General features: G+C 40.8%; 1 protein-coding gene across 1 annotated transcript in view; it reads right to left on the reverse strand.

The window, feature by feature from the left end:
• The window catches only part of tax1bp1b (Tax1 (human T-cell leukemia virus type I) binding protein 1b), a 101,840-nt gene extending 83,950 nt beyond the window's left edge, over window positions 1-17,890 (reverse strand). Inside the window, exons 1-2 of the mRNA XM_072575048.1 lie at window positions 17,736-17,890; window positions 6,081-6,272 (exon numbers count right to left, since the gene is read on the reverse strand). Of these exons, the coding sequence (XP_072431149.1) occupies window positions 6,081-6,257 (177 nt within the window). The 5' untranslated portion in view covers window positions 6,258-6,272; window positions 17,736-17,890. The remainder of the gene's footprint in view (window positions 1-6,080; window positions 6,273-17,735) is intronic.
• Between the last annotated feature and the right edge of the window lie 5,891 nt (window positions 17,891-23,781).

The following is a 23,781-nucleotide window of genomic DNA, read 5'->3' on the forward strand; positions in this document are numbered from 1 at the left end:
TGTTGGCCTGTATGTTTCATTAGAATTTCAGTTTCAAAGAACTACTCATATCTTTCCAGTTTATTATCTGACAATAGTCGAACATCAATGGCTCTGTTTGATCAGCTTCACACCAAACGCAGGCTTGAACAGTAAAACAAGATAAATATTTTTGATACAGTTTACCATTGCATTTGTAGTTCAGCAATAATTCGGATAAACTTAATGTTTGGCTAGACAATTATGTATTTTGCAAAAACAATGGAGCATTGAGTCACTGAGTCATAGCATGGAAACAGACCCTTCAGTCCAACGTGTCCATACTGACTAGGCATCCCTACCTGAGCAAGTCACATTTGCCAACATTTGGCCCATATGTCTCTGAACCCTTCCTATTTATATACCCACCCAGATGCCTTTTAAAAATGTTGTAATTATACCTGCCTCCACCATTTCCACTGGCAGCTCATTCCACACACTCACCAGTCTGTGTGAAAATGTTACCCCTCAGGCACTTTTTAAATATTTCCCCTCTCACCTTAAACCTATGTCCTCTAGTTTTGAACTCCTCCACCCTACATAAAACCATTTTGGACTGATTTTCATAAGTGAAATCATTTTTTGCAAAATATTGAACTTCACTGAAACATTTATTAATTAAATGGTGAACTAATTTCAACTCAAGTCCACGTTCATTTAATTCATGTAAAGTGCGTCAATTTGTTTCATAAATCAAACAAATTTGTTTGTGAAGTGTGGTCTGCATGATCATAATTGAAGTCTTAAAAATATCCTTGAAACCAAAATCTGCTAAAATTCTATTCTTACAGCTGTTTTCCTCTTCATGTTCCTGAAAATAGGAAATTTTCAGAACTTAAACTTCTTTCTATTTGCTTAACAATTTGCTCATATTCAAGTCTGTATGATCTTTCTTGAAAAGGACAAGCTCATATTCCCCAAGTTCATAACAGATCTAAAATGTCACAACTTGTGTAACATTGACTTTTTGTTAGGAGGAGTCATTCCAGCCAATAAGTGGAGAAGATTAGATTTCAAGAAGGAACCTCCTTCCTCACTCCAACTGTAAACGTAACAGACTCCATTAAACCCTTGAAACAACACTTCAAAATCAATAAAATAGTAAAATACTATATTCTAGTTGGTCATTTTAATGCATCCTGCACCATTCTTCAATACAACAAGGAGTTAATGAAACTACTGCCCCCTACTTCCTATAAAATTACTGGATCAAGAGCAAGATGCCTCAGAGTAGAGCTCCTGAGCCTGTGCATGCCCATTCCTACTGCTTTTCTTTTCTTTCCTGCTATTTTCTATTTTCCTTACTGACCTCTTGCACTCAGATGGCATTGGGACTCAAGCCTTGCGAGCAGTGGTGAAGCCTGACAGGTCTTAACCCAACCCAGGTGAAAGCATGCCCAGCACAGGGGAGAACAAGTCATTGAGGAAGATTAGAGTGGTGTTGGAAAAATACAGCAGGTCAGGCAGCATCCGAGGAGTAGGAAGATCGGCATTTCAGGCAAAATCCCTTCATCAGGAAGGCCGGACCTGCTGTGCTTTTCCAGTACTACTCTAATCTTGAGTCTAATCTCCGGCATCTGCAGTACCCACTTCCACAGAGTCATTGAGGAAGCTCAGCTTGGAGCATCTGCAGGTCCATGGCTCAATAAAGGATCATCATGTTTAACATTTTAAATTAATTTCTCAAAGTTGCTGAATTTTTGAAATTATTTATTTCTATAACTAATATTTTGTACCTCAGATGACATCGTGTATTGTGACATTGTACACTTCTCACTGTACTCTTGGACCTCAGTATATGTGGCAATACAACCTAAAGCAATTCAAATAAGAAAAGAAAGATGCCAAAGCCTCACATATCCATTTGGTTTTTTTAAATTCTTTCACAGAATGTGCATCACTGGCCATGTCAGCACTTATTGCCATCCATAACTGCCTAAGAGGGCAGTTAAGAGCTAACACTGTTGTGAGTCTGGAGTCACACGCAGGTCAGAAGAGGCAAGGAAGATAGTCATCTCCTCTAAAAGACATGAAGTGAACCAGGTGGGTTTTTGTAGCAACAAGAAGGGTTTCATGGTCATCCTTTGACTCTTAATTTTTAATTTCTTTTGAGTGAGTTCAAATTGCCTCCATACATGCATTTATAAAGTAGTAGATCACCAGATCTGAAACTATCAGTTGCAAAGGTGGTGAACTACTTTGTCTAATTATTCCAGATTGCTAACCCTACTTTCCTGCAACTTGTGTTTTAAGCTTAATGTGCAGCTAAGTATATGAATAGTGTCTTAAGTATGACAAAATCTGCAAACCAGTACTGCTCCATTACAACACTAGGGAGTTAATGTAGAAAAGTATTCAGAATGGCTACAAATCTTTCTGATCCAGTGTGAACAATACTGCCAACAAATATAAATTATCCAGAATCAAATACTCATTGTAACGGCAATTAGTTAAACTTATTATCGATCTCTACATTACATTGTTGTTATACAAGTATATCAGAATGCAAAAACATGGCAGAATTCCTACATTTCATTGCTGTTAGGGGAAATGGCCTTAGGTACTGAAATATCATGGCTTCATTAAACTACCATCCACCTCCCCATGTTGAAATGACTCCCAACAATCACTGCTAAGTATCACAAATCAAGAATCCTGACTAGCAATGGTGGAAATATATTTCGTATGAGCAAGGATCTTTAAAAAAAAGAAAATTAGGAAAAAAGGACTGAGAACATGCAAAGCTTTATTTTCTAAAAAAACTTTCCAGAGAAAACAGTCACGACATTCAGCTACTCAGGGCCAGATCTCATTCCGAGGGCAAATCAAGATATAATTAGACAGAGCAAAGAAAGTAAAAGATGATTAGGTCAGGACCTTGCTAAGCAACGGCAAGTGGAGCTGAAGGCCAGGAACTCGCTGCAGAATTTTAGATTCTTTTTTTGGCAACATAGGCTCTGATTGAGAATAAAATCACACAATAAAACTTATTTGGAAGAAGCATAACTAAAAGAAAAAGAATGCGGCATCTAGTATATTATCTTATGACCTCCTTAACCAACATTATTGTTCTCTCTTCAATTCCTCGTTCTAAGTACAATTGGAGAAAGAACAAAGAAATAGGTATTTGGCACAGGGCATTCCTTCAAGATCAACTAGTTCGTTTTAATTTTACAGCTCAATCAGATTGCAAAACAACAAAACATTAATTAGTCGGCATGAACTAACCTATAAAATGAAGTGAAGAAAGTGAGGACTGCAGATACTGGAGATCAGAATCAAAAAGTGTGGCACGGGAAAAGCACAGTTAGGTCAGCCAGCATCCGAGGAGCAGGAGAGTCGACGTTTTGGACATAAACCCTTCCTCAGGAATGTAGGGGGTGGGGGTGGGGCAAGGGGGCTGAGGGGAAAGGTATCTAGGAGGGAGATAGGTGGATGCAGGTGGGGCTGTGGTGGTGGTGATAGGTCTGAGCAGAGGATGGAATGGATAGGTGGGAAGGAAGATGGACAGGTTGGAGAAGTTCAAGGAGGTGGTGCCGAGTTGGAGGATTGGACCTGGGATAAGGTGGAGGAAACTGGTGAAATCGACATTGATGTTGTGTGGTTGGAGGTGCTAGGATTTGGACGCCTGGAGGAAGAACATCTCATCTTCTGCCAAGGGGTCCTTTAATCACACAGCATCAACGTCAATTTCACCAGTTTCCTTATTGCCCCTCCCTCCACCTTATCCTAGATCCAATCCCCCCCAAATTAGCACCACCCTCTTGAACATCTTCCCACCTAACCTCTCCACCTTATCACCATCACCTCCCACCTATTTCGACTCATTATGCACACGGTTTTTAAAATGGGTCATAATAAATGGAACCAATTTCAATAACTCTGTATAAACATGGTTAGAGAACAGAATGATGATGAATTAAATCTAAATTGGTAAATGGGATTGAACTTTTCAATCTGACTCTTTGGAACAGCGGCCTTCAGTGGAGAAATAACTAATAGTCAACACCAAGGGAGTAAACTTGGAGAGAAGATTCTGGCCTCTTGTACTAATGTCAAATGGGGAAGGCCAAAGGTGATTTTCGGTTTATCAAATATGCATTCATGCAACTGCAGTGGAAGAGGTCATTTTGTATAGTTGTTGTTTTGGGGGAAAAGACTAATTTCTATCTCTCATCGAGATCTAGTAGTCTGTATAATGAATTTAACGAATGATTGTTTGAGCTATATGTTTTGTTTGTCACTACCGCTATGTGATGCTTTAAATAGACCTAAAAGTGTGGCACTGGAAAAGCACATAAGGTCAGGCAGCATCCAAGCAGCAGGAGAGTCGACATTTCGGGCATAAACCCTTCATCAGGAATATGGGGTGGGGGTGGGGCAGGGGGAAGGGGATAGCTAGGAAGGCAATAGGTGGATCAGTTCCTTCTGTACATTTGGTTTCACCTGTTAATGTTCCAAACTTTATAATCATTATGTCTGTACTGTTTTTAAAAATATTTGAAAATACTAAGTTATGAAATACACAATTTTTAACCAATATAGAGTCCTAGCTAATAGAACATGTTCAAAAGTGCTGTGTCATGTTGTCCAATAAAGCAAACAATAACCCCTGACTCAAACGTAGTTGATTTACCTGGATAAAGTGTGCTCAAATACTAAGGCAAAAACAATTAGACTACTCCCATTCCTCCAAAAATATTAATTTACATTTCAAACCTTTAATACCTTCAACAATAAATCAAAAACTACATTAACGTGTGTTGCATTATTAGATATTCTAAGGAAATTAATGGCTGCAATATTCTAAAGGTCCTGAAAGAGAAAATATGAGTGCCACATTTTGTGACTATGTTGGGATAATGCCATCCATTAAATGAAAAGTTGTTGTCCTCTCCAATCAGACATTAAAAACAAGTCCATGACTTTTGATAATTCTAAATTGCATGCACCATTCCATCGCTAAATCATTCATCTTTTGCCACATATAAATTTTTATCTAAATGGACAAGAATCACACCCACTCAATCAAACATGCAAATAACTGGGAACATGTGGACAGTGGAAATGCTACAACAATGATTAAACTAGCTCAAAGATGGGCAAATATAAAAATATGATGCATCAGTCAGCTTCTTGCATGTCATTTTTGAGAAGTAAAACAGAAATAGATCCATGTTTACATTTCGTTGGTATAATACACCTGTTTAACTGTGTATAAAGTTTCTTGTGTTGAGGATTCTTTCCACTCAGTTACAGCAACCTATTTCAGAGAGTACAGCTCTGCAGACCAGCAAACTCAACCCAACCAAGGGGAACCTTGAACTGGGTTTAAGCAGCAACTGGGGGCGATCTCCTGCTAAATGGTAAATCTTGAGACAAAACTCTGCTAAATCTCTGATATTGAGACAAAACTCTGCTAATTCCTGTCCAAAAGATACTCCACTATTGTTAGCAAATTGAGAAGAATGCCACACATAACCCAAGATAAAAGGCCTTTCATTCTTTCTTCCCCAATAAGTTTCTCTTTTATATCCGTATCCCTCACTCGCTAACTTAAGTAAACTTCTGAACTAAATTTCACCCAGCCACAAATGGAAAAGGAAGGAAGGAAAGGAGAGGAAAGCCACAGGGTTAGAAAGGAGAGGGAGATGAGCACAGGATGGCGACAGATAGTGCTGGCTCGAAGGGCCGAATAGTCTACTCCTGCACCTATTGTCTATTGGCCTGAAAGAGAGGAAGGAATTTCACCTTCCCTTTTGGAACTATCTACTCAATCCAGAATCTACATTTTTCTGCCCCCACCATCACTCTCCTTTTCTACTCCATCTCTTTCTAATATCCCCATTAATTATCCTCACCCTTAAATTTATACTTTGTTTAGACTCTGTGTACAGAGTCACAGGATACCAACTACTTATATTTAATAAATACACAGATGAACCAATTCAGCAAGAGTTCTGACAATTAGTTAAGAAATAATAAGTCAGGATATTTACTTTAAAATGATAAATGTAACATCTCAAAAAATTCAAAGGTCACATGCGTTTCAAAAAAGTTACCTTAAAGATGCCAACCCAGTCCTTTTGATGCGGCTTAATGTATGGAGTCAATATGTAATGACACTCAAGTGGAGCATGAGGGAGATAACTTTTTGCCACGTTTTGAAAAATGACATGAGCAAAATTAGATGTTTGCATCGTGCTGCTTGTTGGCAATGGTGTCTGAATTACATCCATTCTTCAGCGCAATTTCTGTAAAATTAAAGAGATTATCAAGTTGCTTAACTGCCCTCTGTAACTAGTTTAAATAGCATGTAATACAGTTACACAGAATTTCAAACACAATATATCCCAAGGTACCTCACATATGCAGGGAAGAGTTCAGATACTGAACAGAAATTCAGATGAAAATATGACTAGGTGGCTAACTGAGAGGTCAAAGTGGTAAGTCTGTAAAGTGAACACTGCTGAGATGCAAGAAGAATTTTAGATCCTGCAAATAAAATTTTGATAATAAAATAGAAGTGTGACTTAAATAAATGGTAATAATTACAGCATTACTTCACAACGGACAGTAACATGTTGACTCTTCATTAAATGTTTGCTCAGCTGTTTTAGACTATGATATGGAAGTGGTGTCATTCAACTCCTGGCCTGTGCTGAGTAAACTCATAGACACCACACATGGCCATCAGAATCTGGTTAGGCAGAGAAAATGTTGATCTTGATTCTAACACTAAGACATCTGGTGCATGTGCCAATGTTACTTTATAATAAGAGGAGGCTTTGTTATGAGAAGCTCTGCAGTTTATGAAGAACCTTTACTAATAATGGTTACTCAAGTGAGACACTCAAAATATCTAGTACTTATGAAACTGACCGCGTTAAATGAGAGTGCGCAAACCTATATAGATGCTTGTCTATCTATGTATTGGCAGGGGTGGGAAGATGGGAAATAGAACTAGATTCCAATTTGCTTGTAATTAATTAAAAAATGCTTTGAGTCAGATGTAAATAACTCATCTAGACTGAACTGTTGATGCGCGACATAGTGCAATTCAATTTTTGTTTACTGTTTGTGCTGTTCTATGTTTGACAGATTGCCAGCACAAGGGAACTGAACAATTCATGAGAAAACTTTGCAGTACACCAAGTACTTTGCACTTCCTAAAACAAAGTTAAAAATCACAACACCAGGTTATAATCCAACAGGTTTATTTGAAAGCACCAGCTTTTATAGCACTGCTCCATCATCAGGTAACGAGTGAATGTTAATGAAACACAATGTACAAATTAATGAAGAAAAGCTACACAGATTAAGGTCTTTGCTCTTGAAAAAGAGACTGGGCATTGGTGAGTGGTGACTAATGATGAGCCTGTCAACTATGCAAAGTTTTGGTGAAGTAAACAGAATTCTTCCGCATGTGGGAAGAGATTAAGTAGACACAAAGAAATAAAGCTTGATTGAATTCATTCCCATAATGAGTAGTTGAAGTGCATAGTCTAGATAAGCACAAGGGAAAAGGAAAAGAGGGTTACGCTGATAGGAGTTAGGCAAGGTGGGTGGAGATTCAAGTGAAGCATAAATGCTGTGATGGAATGACTGAAAAGGCCTGTTTCTATGTTGCACATCCTATGTAAGGTAATTATACTATATGTTTATCTAAAAGTAGCAGTTTCTATGACTAAAGATTTAGTCAAAAAGTGGAATTGACTTATTCACCATTAACATTTTTGCAAATGTTGAAATCCATCCTCTCCCATTGCCTCGAGATCACAACCGTCATTTCAAAGATGGTTTCTGCCAGACCCATACCAAAAATATCACTGAAAGTTGCTACTTTGATATGATTTACCCATATCATCATTAGCTTAAGTTTTGCAACCCCCCCCCCCCCAGACAGCACAAGTCGTTCTACTCTTTTTATGACCATTTGTCTTCACTTAACATGGTTTTGTCTGCCACTTTGCTCACTATTTGATTGACATCAAAATTCATGAAATCCTCACCTACATTCCCAATATAGGGTAATATGTTGCCATTATTTCGTTGAGATTTGATTATAAACTGCTAAAATGCAAGAAGTTGTGCCAGGAGAGTTTGTGACACAATACAGAATTGTTTCTCTGCACAAACCTGGTACGCTAGCCTGGATGGCTCTGAAATCTGCTATGCCTAATTTTCTTGCTTGTTTCAATGTGAAGATTCTGAGAAATTCAGAAACATCTAGAAAGTGTGTCCATTCTCGTGATTTACAACTCTGACTTCAAATTGTAATTACTTACAGCCATTTTGTCCTCCAATTACAGCCACTGTTTGCTGTGCATAGAAATTCTGCCAATCTCAAATATTTCTCTGATACCTGAGATCTCTTCAGACTCTTCAATTCAAAACTGAGCTGCCTCTGCTGTTCTTTCTTGATACCACATTGCCAGAGTAAACAGTGGAATTGATAGCTATACAATGTGCACCAGAGCCATGACATCACCTATTAACACATGCACAAACGTGATGAGATGAATAGCTGCCTTCAATGAACTGCTTTTCTATTATTCCATCAAGCAGGTTTACAGCATAGTGAGCTTGAATTCAATAGGAAGTGGTTACTAAGTAGGAAGAGTTTTTTTTTAAGCTAAAATGTCAAGGGTCAATCTGTACACGAGGCTTTTGAGAAATGAATTATTTTTGGGAAAAAAAGCAGATGGTCAACCTTTTAAACACAAGCCTGACTATTACCTGAGAGTCATATACTATGTTCCATTCATCCAAGGTGCACGCATTTTTTTTCCACTCATAATATTACTACTGTAGAATTTCTATAATACACAGCAAAATATTACTAGAAGCACAATTCAGGTTAATACTGTAATTATTTAGTTTCTGTGGTCGTCAGAATTGAACACCAACAACATATATCAACTGTCATCCTTCATGACTGTTTTATTTTCTTTCTATAAGGAATTTGGTTGTTAATTAATTTCCAATGCGTTATTGCACAGACTTAAAAATAAACTGCTGAAGCGGGGGGGGGTACATTGTGTATTGTCGAGTCAGTGATGCTATTTTTGATACCACTAAACAATTTTGATTTCTTTTGTCATGTGGACCAATAGGTCATCAAAGTGGAATAATTTTATTCAGTCCAGCAGGTCTTTGCTAAAAATATATTTTTTGGAAAGAATTCTCTGAGTGGAGAAGCAATTAACAAGGAGACCCCTATTGACATGGGATAAAGACAAAAGTAGAGAAAGAACACAAATCTGTCATCCTCAGTCTGGAAATGAAAACTAAGTGCAAATTGTCAGATTTTGCAATGTTGAGAAAAGGGAATAAATTGATCAGAGTCCGGTATATTGCTTTTCTTTTATTCCTTTCTGCAGAGGACTAATTTTGAAAGAAGAACATTGTTCTCACTTGGACTGTTAATCTATTACTTATTTATTTTAAAAAGCTTTTTACTATTTCTATCAGGTCAATCCCACAAAGTTACCTCTCAGTGCATCTGTGAAAACAAAACAGCAAATGCATAAGATGTAACATCCAATTCAGGTCACAAGTGGGTATTATTATACCTTGTATTACACAAACATAAGGAGAAAGTGAGGACTGCAGATGCTGGAGATCAGAGCTGAAAATGTGTTGCTGGAAAAGCACAGCAGGTCAGGCAGCATCCAAGGAGCAGGAGAATTGACGTTTCGGGCATGAGCCTTTCTTCAGGCTCATACCCGAAACGTCAATTCTCCTGCTCCTTGGATGCTGCCTGACCTGCTGTGCTTTTCCAGAAACACATTTTCAGCTCTTACACTAACATAAGTTGATTCGGGGCAGTAAATTTGAGATGTTCATGGAAGTGACCAGCACCACTTTCGCTAAGAAAGTATCAAAAACAGACCCAATATTTGAAACACCCACACAATGATTCATTGGTTTCCTGTGACATTGTTTTATCACAAGCCAAAAATAACACATTATGGCTAACATACAACATACTGCACTTTTATTGGAGTAAATTTGAATATCCACTTAAGGGCGTGCATAAAATAGAGCCTTTATGCCATTGTGATTACATGTGTCATAGGAAGATAAAGACAATCATATAGAATTTCCATTTGAGGGATATTACAACATATTGACATAGACAGCTACAATTATAAACATGAACAGAAAATCGTTCCATTTCACAAGTGAACTTCAGCACAGGAAGGAGCCCATTCCACCACAAAACCAACGGCCATTGAAGACAATATTTTTTGGAAGCCTGCCAAGTTGATCTAGTACATACATACTACAAGATTCCAAATTACATGTGCAATTTCCACGTGCAATGTTAATGTTTTACAATGCCTGAAATTCAATCTAGATATACATATGAGTCAACCTGTCAAAGGGATTGGAACAGCCATCCTTTCATAAATGTTACGCCTGAGTAGGATAATGCACTGGAAATCAAGCCCTGTTATTCCAGAAGTCATAACAAAAGGTTAAAGATTTTTTGAGAAATCACAGAATTGCCCAATTTAGACCGAGGTTGTCAAAAAGCAGAGGCTTGGTTTCTATACCTAACAAGAATGACTACTTATTCCAAATAAGCTTGAGCTCCCGTACACAATTACAAACTGTCAAATAGAAATCTTCTAATTAAAATTCTCATCCCCTTATAAACTCCCCACTACAGAGGAACCTAGAGTATCTGAAGGACACGCACGGGAGGTATTTTAGTCAGTTAACCAAATGCCGGACAACATTGTTTACTCAAGCATCAGGACCTTGCAATCTTACCGGATAATCGAGGTTCCTCTGTACATTCACAGACAGAAGAAATAAAATGGAGGGAAAAAATTAGGAAGACAATTCAGTGGTTCCTGTTCACTAGATTGCTGAGATGATTATTCTGATTCTTGATTTGGAGGAGCCAGTGTTGGACTGGGGTGGACAAAGTTTAAAATCACACCACACCAAGTTATAGCCCAACAGATTTATTGGGAAGCATTAGGTTTCAACGCGCTGCTTCTTCATCACATGGTTTTTTTTAGATTACTTACAGTGTGGAAACAGGCCCTTCGGCCCAACAAGTCCACACCGCCCCGCCGAAGTGTAACCCACCCATACCCCTACATCTACATTTACCCCTTACCTAACACTATGGGCAATTTAGCATGGCCAATTCACCTGGCCTGCACATCTTTGGACTGTGGGAGGAAACCGGAGCACCCGGAGGAAACCCACGCAGACACGGGGAGAACATGCAAACTCCACACAGTCAGTCGTCTGAGGCGGGAATTGAACCCGGGTCTCAGGCACTGTGAGGCAGCAGTGCTAACCACTGTGCCACTGTGCCGCCCACGGTTGTGGAGCAGGACCATAAGACAAAATTTATAGCAAAAGGTTACAGTCTAATATGGCTGAAATATATTCAACAAACTTCAATTACGTCTTTCATCTTTTAGAATGGTTTTAGATTTGGTTTGTTAATATGTAAATCCCAGAACTCCTTTTAAGTCACATACTCAAGAGAACTTCAGGTTTTCTTTAAAAATGTGCCATTTCAGCTCAGATAATGCATTAAAAGGTGTGACATTAAAGTCTGTCTGTGTCACAATCTTGAGTCAGACAGGTTATATTACTAAAGTGCCAACCACCTGATGAAGGAGCGGCACTCTGAAAGCTAGTGCTTCCAATTAAACCTGTTGGTGTTGTGTGATTTGTAACTGCATGTGAATATGTAAGAGTGAGTGTGTGTGTGTGTGTGTGTAAGTGTAAGTGAGACAGAGTGAAAGTGTGTGTGTGAGTGAGAGAGAGAGACAGAGAGAGAGACAGAGAGAGAGACAGAGAGAGAGACAGAGAGAGAGACAGAGAGAGAGACAGAGAGAGAGACAGAGAGAGACAGAGACAGAGAGACAGAGACAGAGAGAGAGACAGAGAGAGAGAGAGAGAGAGAGAGAGAGAGAGAGAGACAGAGACAGAGAGAGATGTGCAGTACGGTCACCTGGAGTGTGAACAGTCATCACAGTGATCCGCAAAGGAGAGACCAAAGGGGTCGACTTGGAACCCATGGGAGGGCTGCTGCCCTTGGCTTAACATGTATGCTCAAACCGTCAAGTAATATGTAAATGCCAGATTCAGCCACACCCACAAGGTGGAGCAAAACATCACCCAATCACAACAGAATGCCATCCATGCTCTCAAGACCAAATCGCAACATTGTCATCAAAACACAAATTGCTAACTTTGCCATAACAGCAAGAGATGCTGTATATATTGGCCAAGTAAAATTCTGGAATCACAAAACTCATACACCAGACCAGTACAAACACAGCAGCCAGGTGCTAGTGTTATTAGCATAATGTAAAAGGCAACAGTTATCCTGGACAGACATACCCCCAACAGCTTACACAGGACGTCCCCTGTATCCGCTGAATCATTTTCCGTAGTTAGTTACCTGCGGTTTCCTGTGGCCTGAACATAAAGGAAATGTTCCAGAACCAGGAGGCTGTTTTGGAAGGTACATTTCCCATTTAAAAGAATGGGTGTGCTTCTATCCGGAGTTTGGCCTTGCGCGGTAGATCCTGGAACGTATCCTCATGGATACAGGGAGACCAATGTATACTAAACAAAGGAGGGCCCAGACAGAAAGGCAGCAGGCACTGCTCCACAAAGAAACTATCAGTAGAATGCCATCCAAATGACTGACTTGGTTTCAAACTACTAAGTCTATCGCCCTATTTGGCCAGAACTATACAAGCTTCTAGATAAAGGTATAAAAACAGAGTTGACCTGTTGACCTCTCTGGGAATAGGGCTTGAATTATCTGACGGCTTCTGAAGAGTTCAGCATGGCAAGAGACAGAGACCAGGTGATTGTCCAGAGGGAGAGAGGAGGAAAGCAACTTTGCAGATCCAGAAACAGAGATAGAGCGACTGCGTGAATCTGCAAGAGACTTGGGAAGTACTGTAATCTTAAGGGCCCAAATGGGATTCGACATAATAATGCTAGCATTAAAAGTTATTGTAACTTTGTTCCAAATAAAGTTGCAACTGTTTTGCATTGGTACCAATTTGTATTTATATTGATTTGACTTTTTGGCATTGTGGGGCACCTGGGCAAATTCTTTCATAATATTCTGGTCAGAGTGCTCTAATTTTTTTTATAGGAGATACTGAACAACACAACACAAAACCTGAAAGTATTTTATGAACAAATAAACAAAATAGTCAAAGGAAAGGCAAGGGAAAGTGGAAAATAATAAGCATAGTCCACAAGTCTGAATTTCAAATGAAAACTTGGCATGTGACTCAACGGAAAAGACTCCTGCTGTTATCACAATAAGGGAGGTACTACATAATTGGATAGGATAAAAATTAGTAACAGTGGTATGCCAAACATTAGCCACGCTCAAAGTAGAAAAGTCATTTTGTCGAGATGAAAGTATCCTAGGTTGCTGAAAGTTTGATGGTGCATATTCTGGCGATTTTGTCCTATCTTCCAAACCTCTTTTCATCAAGTGAGACCAGAGGATTATAACCATTCAAATAAAAAAGGGGATTAAACCTGGAGGAAGATTAACTCTGGGTAGGGCATTTTAAAATTACCCAGCACACTTGTACAGAGAATAATCTTGATTAGAATTAATGGACACTTTGAAAAATACAAGAGAATAAAAGAAAGCCATCAGTCAACAGTGATATTGGCAATATTTCTTCAGGCTGTGTGGTGTTGTTTTGTAGATAATGGGATGGGTTGGTGTCTATTTGGACTTTCAAAAGGTATTTGAGAAAGCATTTGATTGCACGATTGAAGCCCATTGGATTTAAGGAAAAGTGTTTTCATGGATTATGAAAATGGTTAGAAGACAGAGTGCAAAATGTTGTTTCTAAGACAGGATGGAAGTATTCAGGGATAACCCCCCATCAATTAGTGCTGGGACCAATCTTCTTGTTACAAATTTACATCCTGGCCTGAACCCACAGACTATAATTTCTGTGACTGCAGGTAACACAAAACTCAAACGTAGCCAGTACCGAGTAGCATGGCAACAAAGGACATAAGTTGGTACATTAGACAGACACAAGCAGGTGAACACAGAAGCACAAGATGATGTATTTTGGTAGGAAGAATAAGTAGTAAATAATCCAATTTTTAAGGGGGCACTGGAACAAAGGGGCATGAAAGTGTATGCACAAGCCGTGGAACACAACATGACGAGCTACAAAGGCTATGAGAAAAGCATATGGCATAATTGGATCTACAAACAGAAGCGGAGTACAAAAGCAAAGCGTTATTTCAAACAAAAGCATAATATCGCAGATGCTGAAAATCGGAAGCAAAAAAAAAGTTTAGAAAACTCAGGTCTGCTAGCATCTTTGGAGTGAGAAAAACAAGGCTATTGCTTCAGACCAAATGAAATCACGTAACTCGAAAAGTAATTCTGAGTTTTTTCAGCACATTCTCTTTTGAAAGCCATATTAAAATGTTTGTAATGTTGTAGTTGGGATCACACCAATTTATTCTAGGCACCACACTTCAGGAAAGATGTCAAATCATTTAGAAAGGATACAAAAGGAGATTTAAACAAAGAAGAACAAAGAAAATTTACAGCGCAGGAACAGGCCCTTCGGCCCTCCAAGCCTGAGCCGATCAAAATGTAACGTCTAAACCTGTCAGTCAATTCCTAAGCATCTGTATCCCTCTACTCCCCACCTACGCATGCATTTATCCAGACGCATCTTAAATTAATCTACCATGCCTGCCACTACCACCTCTGCTGGCAACGTGTTCCAAATGCCCACCACCCTCTGTGTGAAGTACTTGCCGAGTGTATTCCCCCTTAAACTTTCCAGCTCTCACCTTGAAAGCGTGACCTCTCGTTATTGAATCCTTCACCCTGGAAAAAAGTTTGTCTGTATCCACCCTGTCTATACCCTTCATGATTTTGTAAACCTCAGTCAGGTCCCCTCTCAATCTTCTTTTACTAATGAAAATAAACCAAACCTACTCAACCTTTCTTCATAGCTAGCACCTTCCATACCAGGCAACATCTTCGTAAACCTTCTCTGCACCCTCTCCAAAGCGTCCACATCCTTTTGGTAATGTGGCGACCACAACTGTACACAGTCTTCTAAATGCAGCCGAACCAATGTAGTATACAATTTTAACATTACTTGCCAGCTCTTATACCCAATACCCCGTCCAATGACGGCAAGCATACCATATGCCTTCTTGACCACTCTATCCACCTGTGCAGCAACCTTCAGGGTACAATGGATCTGCATTCCCAGATCTCTCTGCCCATCAACTTTTCCCAACGCTCTTCCATTCATTGTTTATTGGAATGGAACCAGGTATGTGAGTCTTCCTTTATTTGGAGAAACTAAGGTTAATTCCTTGAGCAAATACACTCAAGGTCAGATTTGATGAGGGTGTTCAGAATCCTGAAATATTCCAAGTACATAAGGAGGATCTGGTTCCAATACACAAACTTAAGCTAATTGCAAAAGACCCACTGGGACACAACAAAGAAGAACTACACAGATTGTACTGATCTATAATGTGACCTTATTCACTTTGGTCTGAAGAACAAACAACAAAAGTAATTTCAAAACACAGTGAGAGATGAATAAAGGATTGCACCCAGGATACTTGTACACATTTAAACAACCTACAAAAACTAACACACAGGTAAATCAAGCAATTAGGAAAGTAGAGGTTACATGAGCCAATACAGCAAGGATTATACATGTTAAAAAGTCTTGGAGCAAGTAAGAGACACATGTATTCAACACTTGCATATTCTCACCAAGGATAGATATACTTGACTTAGCAGACATACAAAGATTCACTGGATTGCTGCCTGGAATTAGGGCTGTTCTAGGAAGAGAGACTGCTGAAGATGGGCCTATACTCTCAAGGTTAAAATAAAAGGTGATCTCATTGAAATATGTAAAACTTTGACAAGGGCTAGATGCTAAATGGATGATGGAAGCTATTATTATAGTTATCTTGAAAACTTAGATTGGCAAATATTTGAAGTGTGAAGAAAAAGCATCTACTTTGATGCAAAAAAAGCTGTATCGACATGGTACCATGCCAAGAAAGACAAACCAATAAATAAATTGAATCACATTACTCCAAAAATATTTAGTCATTTTGTTTCACACTTCCGCTAATAAATTCATTCCAAAGTGAATTTAGTCTTATTTTAGTGTGCCCCCATAAGAAAATTTTAAAACTAAAAATACCCACCAATAAGCACGACAGGCAGCTATTGTAAACAGGGGTTCTTGCTTCTGCAACCACAACAATAAACACCATAGCCAGTACTTGTGACTGCCCAACAGACAAGCAACTGGAGCAGAACAATGAGTCCTTTTATAGAGTCAAAGAGGTATACAGCACTGAAACAGGCCCTTTGGTCCACCTTGTCCATGCCAATCACTTTTCTTAAACTGAACTAGTCCCATTTGCCTCTGTTTGGCTCATATCCCTCTAAACCTTTCCTAACCAGGTACTTGTCTAAATGTCTTTTAGATATTGCAATTGTAACAGCTTTGACCACTTCCTCTGGCAGCTCACAGCACCAGGGTTCCAGGTTTGATTCCAGCCTCAGCGACCGTCTGTGTGGAGTTTACACATTCTCCCAGTGTCTACGTGGGTTTCCTCCCACAGTCCAAAGATGTGTAGGTTAGGTGAATTGGCCATGCTAAATTGCCCATAGTGTTAGGTGCATTAGTCAGAGGGAAATGGGTCTGGGTGGGTTCCTCTTCGGAGGGTCGGTGTGGACTTGTTGGGCCAAAGGGCCTGTTTCCACACTGTAGGAAATCTAATCTAATCTAACATACTTGAGAGGAAATGTCAAAATACCTGTTCTTTAATTAATCAACATGCCTCCTACTTTGTCTTACTCAAGTATTTGAAATAAAATTCCACATTACCTTTCTTTTAAACATAAAGGGGACAGCTAAACTAAATTTCTCAAGGGGATGTAAAGTTTATTTCATTTAACCTGGAAGACTTAAAAACTGTTCAATCTTTCCTTGCGTTCGTACACCTTTCGTAATTGTTTTTCTTCACCAGTCGCGATACTTGCTTCTTGTTTTATGTTGTACTTCTCAGAACATTAACGAACCTTAACGAATGTCAACTCTGATTTTTCTCCAGCTGATCTGATGAGCTTTTCCAGCAATTTCTCTTTTTGTTTTTGTTGGTGAACAAACCTATGATTATGGAAGTGTACAACAGTGCTCTGCAGACAGAATCTACAACACAGGAAGTCACTGTCAACAAACCTTCGTTATCTGACATTCACTCTTCTCCTTCAAGGAAGTAAGCAGCAAAACGATAACATTTTACTTCACATTCAGGAAGATCCGTTAGAGACGTTTTACAAAAGATCGAAAATACTTGACCCCTTTGACCTCGAGTCGCCGATTACCCAAATATGGGGGAGGGGAGGGAAGAGACAGGAGAGAAACTACAAGGAGAGCTCCTCGGTCTCAACAACACCTTCCACCCACCGACCATTCCCTCCCCCTTCATCAACCAGCAGGTCATGGCCTTGGCCATCCCCTCCCCGGAGAGGGAGGACGGAGGCCGGTCTAACCGAGAGCGGATCGGCTCACAGCGACCGCCGGAGGTCGGTAACTCCGCTGTCGAACACCACCACCACCGGGTACAGACCGCCTACACTCACTCACTCGGTCGGTCGGTCGGTTACTTACCGGGGCCTCGCTCTCTCTGTGCCGTCAAGGCCCAGCAGACCGGGCCCGATCTCGCACTTTTTTTTCACCGCCCCCCCACAAACGTCGTCACCAGGTCCGCAGCTCCCACTGTGACATCACCGATTTCCGTCAAAACCGGTTCCGGGAACTTAGGTCAACAGCCGGGACACTCACAGAGGGAGAGGTGCGTCACAAAAGGAGGGCCCCCACAGGGAGCACAATGGGGCGGGGTCTAGCTCTCGCGCATGCGCGCACACACGTTAAAAGAGGGTTGGGGTGATAGAGAGAATAAGGAGTTATATATCGAGAGGGGTCATATATATATATGTGTATGTGTATGTGTAGAGAGGTGGGGAGGGACATAGAAGGGGGAGTTATAGATGGGGGGGAAGATCAAATGGGAGGGAGAGAGTTCTCGGTGTGTGGGGGGTGGGGGGCTGTACAGAGAGGGACGATCACATAGAGAGTGTAATGTGATGGGGATGAAGCTGACACAGCAGTAATATGAGGGGTTTTCAGATGGCTGGAGTGGTCGTGGGGGGTGAGATACATATATATAGAAGTCACATGGTGAGGGGAGGCTCAAAGAGGACTCACAGGGAGATGGGGAGTCACAAAAGGAAAGGAGAGCCACAAAGTTGGGGGGGTCACATAGAAGAGGGGAATCAGATAGACAAAGAGGGCCACATAGAGGGGAATGACCAAAGAGAGGGGAGGGAGTCACAGAGAGAACAGATTGTCACGGAATGTGGTCATATGGGTCTACAAAGTGGTTTGTGTCATAAAGTAGGTGTCACATTGGGGGGAGGGGGGAATCTGATGCCCCATCCACCTTCACTCTGATGCCCAGATATCCCTGTGAGGATTCCCTACCCAGCACGTTACCCCTACTCTCAGATGCTCCCAACCCCTCTGATGCCCTTCATCTTCCCCTCAAATGCCCTGACGGGTGTGTTGGCATCATGGACAGGGGATGGGTGTCATCAGAGTGGGCTGTGGTACGGAGAAAGGATTGCAGGATGGAGAGGGGATGGGCTATAGAGGGCCAAAGGTTAGCATTGGAGGGGATAGAGAAAAGGGGGGAATTGGGAAGGGGGGAATTGGGCAGGGGGGAATAGAGAAAAGGGGGGAATTGGGCAGGGGGAATAGAGAAAAGGGGGGAATTGGGCAGGGGGAATAGAGGAATAAGGGACATTGCGAAGGGGGAATTGGGAATGGGGTATAGAGAAAGGGGAAAATTGGGGATGGAAATAGAGAAATGGGGGAAATTTGGAAGGGGGAAAACAGAAACAAGGGAATTTGAGAGGGGGAATAGAGGAATGGGTATTGGGATGAGGGAATAGAGAAATGGAAAATACAGAAGCAATGGAATTTGGGAGGGGGAATTGAGAAATGGGGGAAATTAGGATGGGGGAATTGAAAAATGGGAAATTGGGACAGGGAGTAGAGAAATGGTCTTATTGAGAAATGGGGGAAATTGGGAAGCAGGAATAGAAAACAAGGGAAATTGAGAAGGGAGAACTGAAACTGGAAAATGGGAAGGGGAATAAAGAAATGGCAAGTGGCAATAGAGCAATGGGATTAACTGGGAAGTGGGACAGAGGAAATTGGGAAGGGGAAGTAGAAAAAGGGGAAATTGGGAAGGGGGAATAGACAAATGGGGAAATTGGGATGGGGAATAGAGAAATGAGAAATTGGGAAGGGGAGTAGAGAAATGGGAGAAATAGGGAAGGGGGAACAGAGAAATGGGAAGGGGAAATAGAGAAATGGGGAAATTCAATACAGTGATGTGGTTAATTGGGAAGTGGGAAAGGGGAAATTGGGAAGGAGGAGTAGAGAAATTGAAATTGGGAAGCGGGAATAGAAATGGGGGAATTGGGAAGGGGGAATAGAGAAATGGGGGAATTGGAATTAGATAAATTGGGATAGGGAAAGATGAAATTGGAAAGGGGGCAGAAGAGAAACAGGAACAATTGGGAGGGGAGAATTGACTAGTGAAATGGGGAAATTGGGAAAGGGAATAGAGAAATGGGGTAATTGGGAAGGGGAAAACAGAATCAGGGGATATTGGGAAGGGGGAAGATAAATGAGGGATGTTGAGAAGGGGGAATCGAGAAACAGAGGACATTGGGAAGTGACAATAGAGAAATCGGGGAAATTGGAATGGGAGAAATTGGGATGGGGGAAAGGTGAAATTGGGAAGGCGGAATAGAGAAACGGGGGATATTGGGAAGGGAGTAATTGAGAACGGGGAAATTAGGAAGGGGAATGCTGAGAAGTGGGAATATAGAAATGGGGGTAATTGGAAAGGGAAATTAGATATAGGGGACAAGGGGGAATAGAGAAATGGAGGAAATTGGGAAGGGGGAATAGAGAAACAAGGGAAATTGGGAAGGGGAAAATTGGGACTAGAGAATGGGGAAAAGATAAGGTCAGAGAAGGGGGAAATGGGATAAGGGGGTATAGAGAAGGGGAATAGATGAGGACAGAAAGGGGGAATGCGATAAGTGGTTGTAGAGAAGGGGAAAGATGGGGACAGAAGTGGAGGTAGGGCAAGGGTGGGGTGGGGGGAAAAGAGAAGGGGAGGAGTGAATAAGCAATGGAGTAAGATGGGAATAGAGAAAGTGGAAAATGGTGATAGAGAAATGGGGAGAAATTGTGGACAAGGAAGGGGAGATAGGGAAGGAACGATAGAGAACTGGGCTACAGAGAAAAAATGTGAAGGTTGTGGGTATAGAGAATTGGATGGGGAAGGGAAGGAGTTGTTAGAGATACTGTAGAAAGTGGGGATGGGCAGGGAGTTATAGAATGGGGAAGTCGTTAGAGGTGGGGAGGTGCATGGAAGCGGATGGAGATAGATTGGGGATGTACGTTTAGGTGAATGGTAGAGGGGCACAGGGGATAGAGAGGCAAAGAGGACAGGTAATGGAGGGTTTATAAAGAGGAAACAGCAACAACAGGGAGAACAAGAAAGGAGTCAGCGATGTGAGGAATTTATGGGAATAGAGAATGGGAAGGTGGTTTAATCAAGAGGAGAGGAAGGCATAGGGAGGAAAAGACAACAGGGATTGGGGCAGAGTGTGGAATGCATGGGGAGAGGGCAGGATAGTTCAGCAGGATGGTGGGGAAGAGGACAAGGAGGGAGGAAGGATGGATTGAGGGAGCGCGGTGAAATACGACAGGTGGTTGGAGATGGGGAGGGACTGACGAGTGATTGGGGAAGGGAAGGGAGGGAAGAGAGAACAGGAGAGAGTTGTGATAGGAGACTGGGAGGGGAAGGTCAGTAGCGGGGGAAGGGAGGCTAGAGAAGGCATGAGGGGTGTAGGGGAATGTGAGAGAGGCAAGATAGGGAGAGGTGCTGAGAAGGATAGGGAGAAGTGAAGAAGAGGGTACTGAATGGCAGGGAGAGTTGGAGGGGGTTTGGGGAAGAGGGGGTGGGCAGAGAGGAGAAAAAGGTGAAGAGTAGTAGAGTAAGGATGAGGAAGGGTTGAGGCGTTTTAGTGAGCAGATAAAAAGAAGCGGGGGAGAAAGTGGATAAGGGGATCGGTGGGTGGCTTTTGGAGCCGTGGTTGCTCTCCCTCCAACAGTTTATATAATACTATAATACTGAAATACGTTTGTGTGGATGGCAGCTGAAATTGCAAGCTTGCCCAGATGTGACTGCTGTCTCTACACACTGACAATCTGGAATGAATTGTGAAACCTTTACAGTCTGTGACTGCAACTTTGTTTAAGCTTGCCCAAGCTTAAGGATATGCTGTGTATTTGTATCACATATGTCAATAACTCAGTACATCATGTGACCAGATGACGACATAATATCCCTAAAATGTCGAAGAATCTAGATCTAGAATTGTTACAAGAAAATTCTAAGCAATATTCTTATATTCACAAGAAAGCAGTCATTTGACAGATTAGAAATAGAAATTGCTGTAAAAACTCAGCAGGTCCGGCAGCATCTCTGGAGAGAAAGCAGAGTTAATATTTCAGGTGAGGTGACCATTCCTCAGAACTGATTGTCACAAGGAAAAGATTGGTTTCAATGCTAAAGGTGGGGTGGATGGAGGAGTAAATGATAGGTGGAGATGGAGCCCAGAGATAGGGAAAGGATTGGGTAAAGGTCAGCCTGGGAGAACAAATAGCTTCTACTGGGGACCAGTAGGTCTTTTCCAGCAACTTGTTTTGTTTCCAACCTGTAGCAGCTGCAGTTCTTTGGCTTTTTTGTTTAGTATTTGACAGGACTGATGTGAGTTTTGCTGAAAGACACATTTTGTGAAATCTTTTTGCCTTGCACTCATCAGGACAGTTGGAATTGGTATTCTTATGAATTCTGCTGAAGCGTGCAAGATGAAAACTTTGACAAATTGTGGAGTTTGTCATCAATTAATAATTTTATTTGACATCTGGTTACACAGCAGAAATAGCAAATAGAAAATAAAAAGAAATATCCAAATGTTGGATTGCTCAAATAAAAAAGAGTAAATGCTGGAACCTCATAACAGTTAATAAACTCAAGATAAAATAGCACAGAAAATCATTGGCACTGATCTGACTTTTTGGTGCATCTGCTTTGCTTTAGCTGTATGAGAATCATTGACTCTCATCCATACTCCATCAACATTTACAAATCTAAGTCAGCTTGCCCACTCTCTGGGGATGCTGCCTGACCCGCTGTGATCTCCAGCATTTATTCAAACATTTTTATTTTGCAGTATTGACTCAGGGACAGATATTGGCCAGATCACCAGGGATAACTCCACTGCTCTTCAAATAGTGCCATGGGATCTTTTGTGTCCACTTGAACAGAGGTGGACTTCAGTTTAATAGAAGAATGCTACAATGGGCATCCATATGTCAAGTAGATTAGTGGCCTCTAACTTACTGATTGTTCTCTGTCCCTTGTTGAGATAGATTTGTTTCAAGACTAATATTTGATGTAATCTTTCATCAAACTCATAATTGCAAAATTTGATTTTTATCTTGTTCTAAAGACTTAATTGTAATTTACCCTTTTTCACCTCAGCTGCCTCTGTACGAAAACTAAACAGACTACTAGAAACATTCTTGTCTATAATTTTCAGATGACTGCAATTTTATTACCCTCAAGCCAATTTTGCAAGCTACGCTTTCTCTCTTCATTCCTTCAAACCAAAATCTGCTCTTGAATCTTATCAAGACAAAGTTCATACATCAACCCGCACACAGTCAGTCAAAAATTCGACATCATAGAGTTATCCAGACATTCTGTCAAACTTTGCCAAACATAATTCGAAACTAAACTTGTCCCACTTACCTGTTCCTGGCACATATCCCTCCAAACTTTTCCGATTCATGTACTTATCTAAGTGTCTTTTAAACGTTGAGGCTATGCCTGCATTCACTACTTCCTCAGGAAATTCATTTCACATGCAAACACCCCCTGCATAAAATATTGTTAATATAATCCACACCCTGCCAACTCCTGTTTTCTTTTGAAGCACAGCATGGAACAATTCACCTCTATTCTCTTGTGCTCCTGAGGGTGTCTGCGTGAGTGTTTTCCTTTTATGCTCTGATCCTAAAATGTTTCAATGTTCCACTTCTCTTAAAAGGGCATAGCCAAAATGTCAATTTGTCTACTTCCTACAAGGATGTTTTCAGTTTCTTCTATTTTATTTTAAGATTTGTGGTTTGTTTTCAAAGGTTTTTAGAATAGATTGTTTGATCACCACATTGTTCTGAGAGTAGTACGTGTCATCTAGGAAAGTAATTTGAAAGCAACATTTTTTTTGGTGAATCCCTATAAAGGCCAATATCTCAATGTGCTCTTTGATGGTGACATCTTCAGAGAGCTACCGTTTCTCCTAACCGATAAATTTTGACAATTATTGTTGTTAGTGAATATAGTTCAACTTTGATGGTGAAGAAATTAGTTCAATGGTCAGAATTAGCGCATCTCCAGAGAAAGCCTGTGTCCATATGCAGTAATGATGTGGAGGAACTGGGGTGATCAAGTTAAAAATCACACAATACCATGTTATAGTCCAACAGGTTTATTTGGAAGCAC

Source organism: Chiloscyllium punctatum, chromosome 8 (assembly GCF_047496795.1).
Source record: "Chiloscyllium punctatum isolate Juve2018m chromosome 8, sChiPun1.3, whole genome shotgun sequence".
Classification (NCBI taxonomy): domain Eukaryota; kingdom Metazoa; phylum Chordata; class Chondrichthyes; order Orectolobiformes; family Hemiscylliidae; genus Chiloscyllium; species Chiloscyllium punctatum.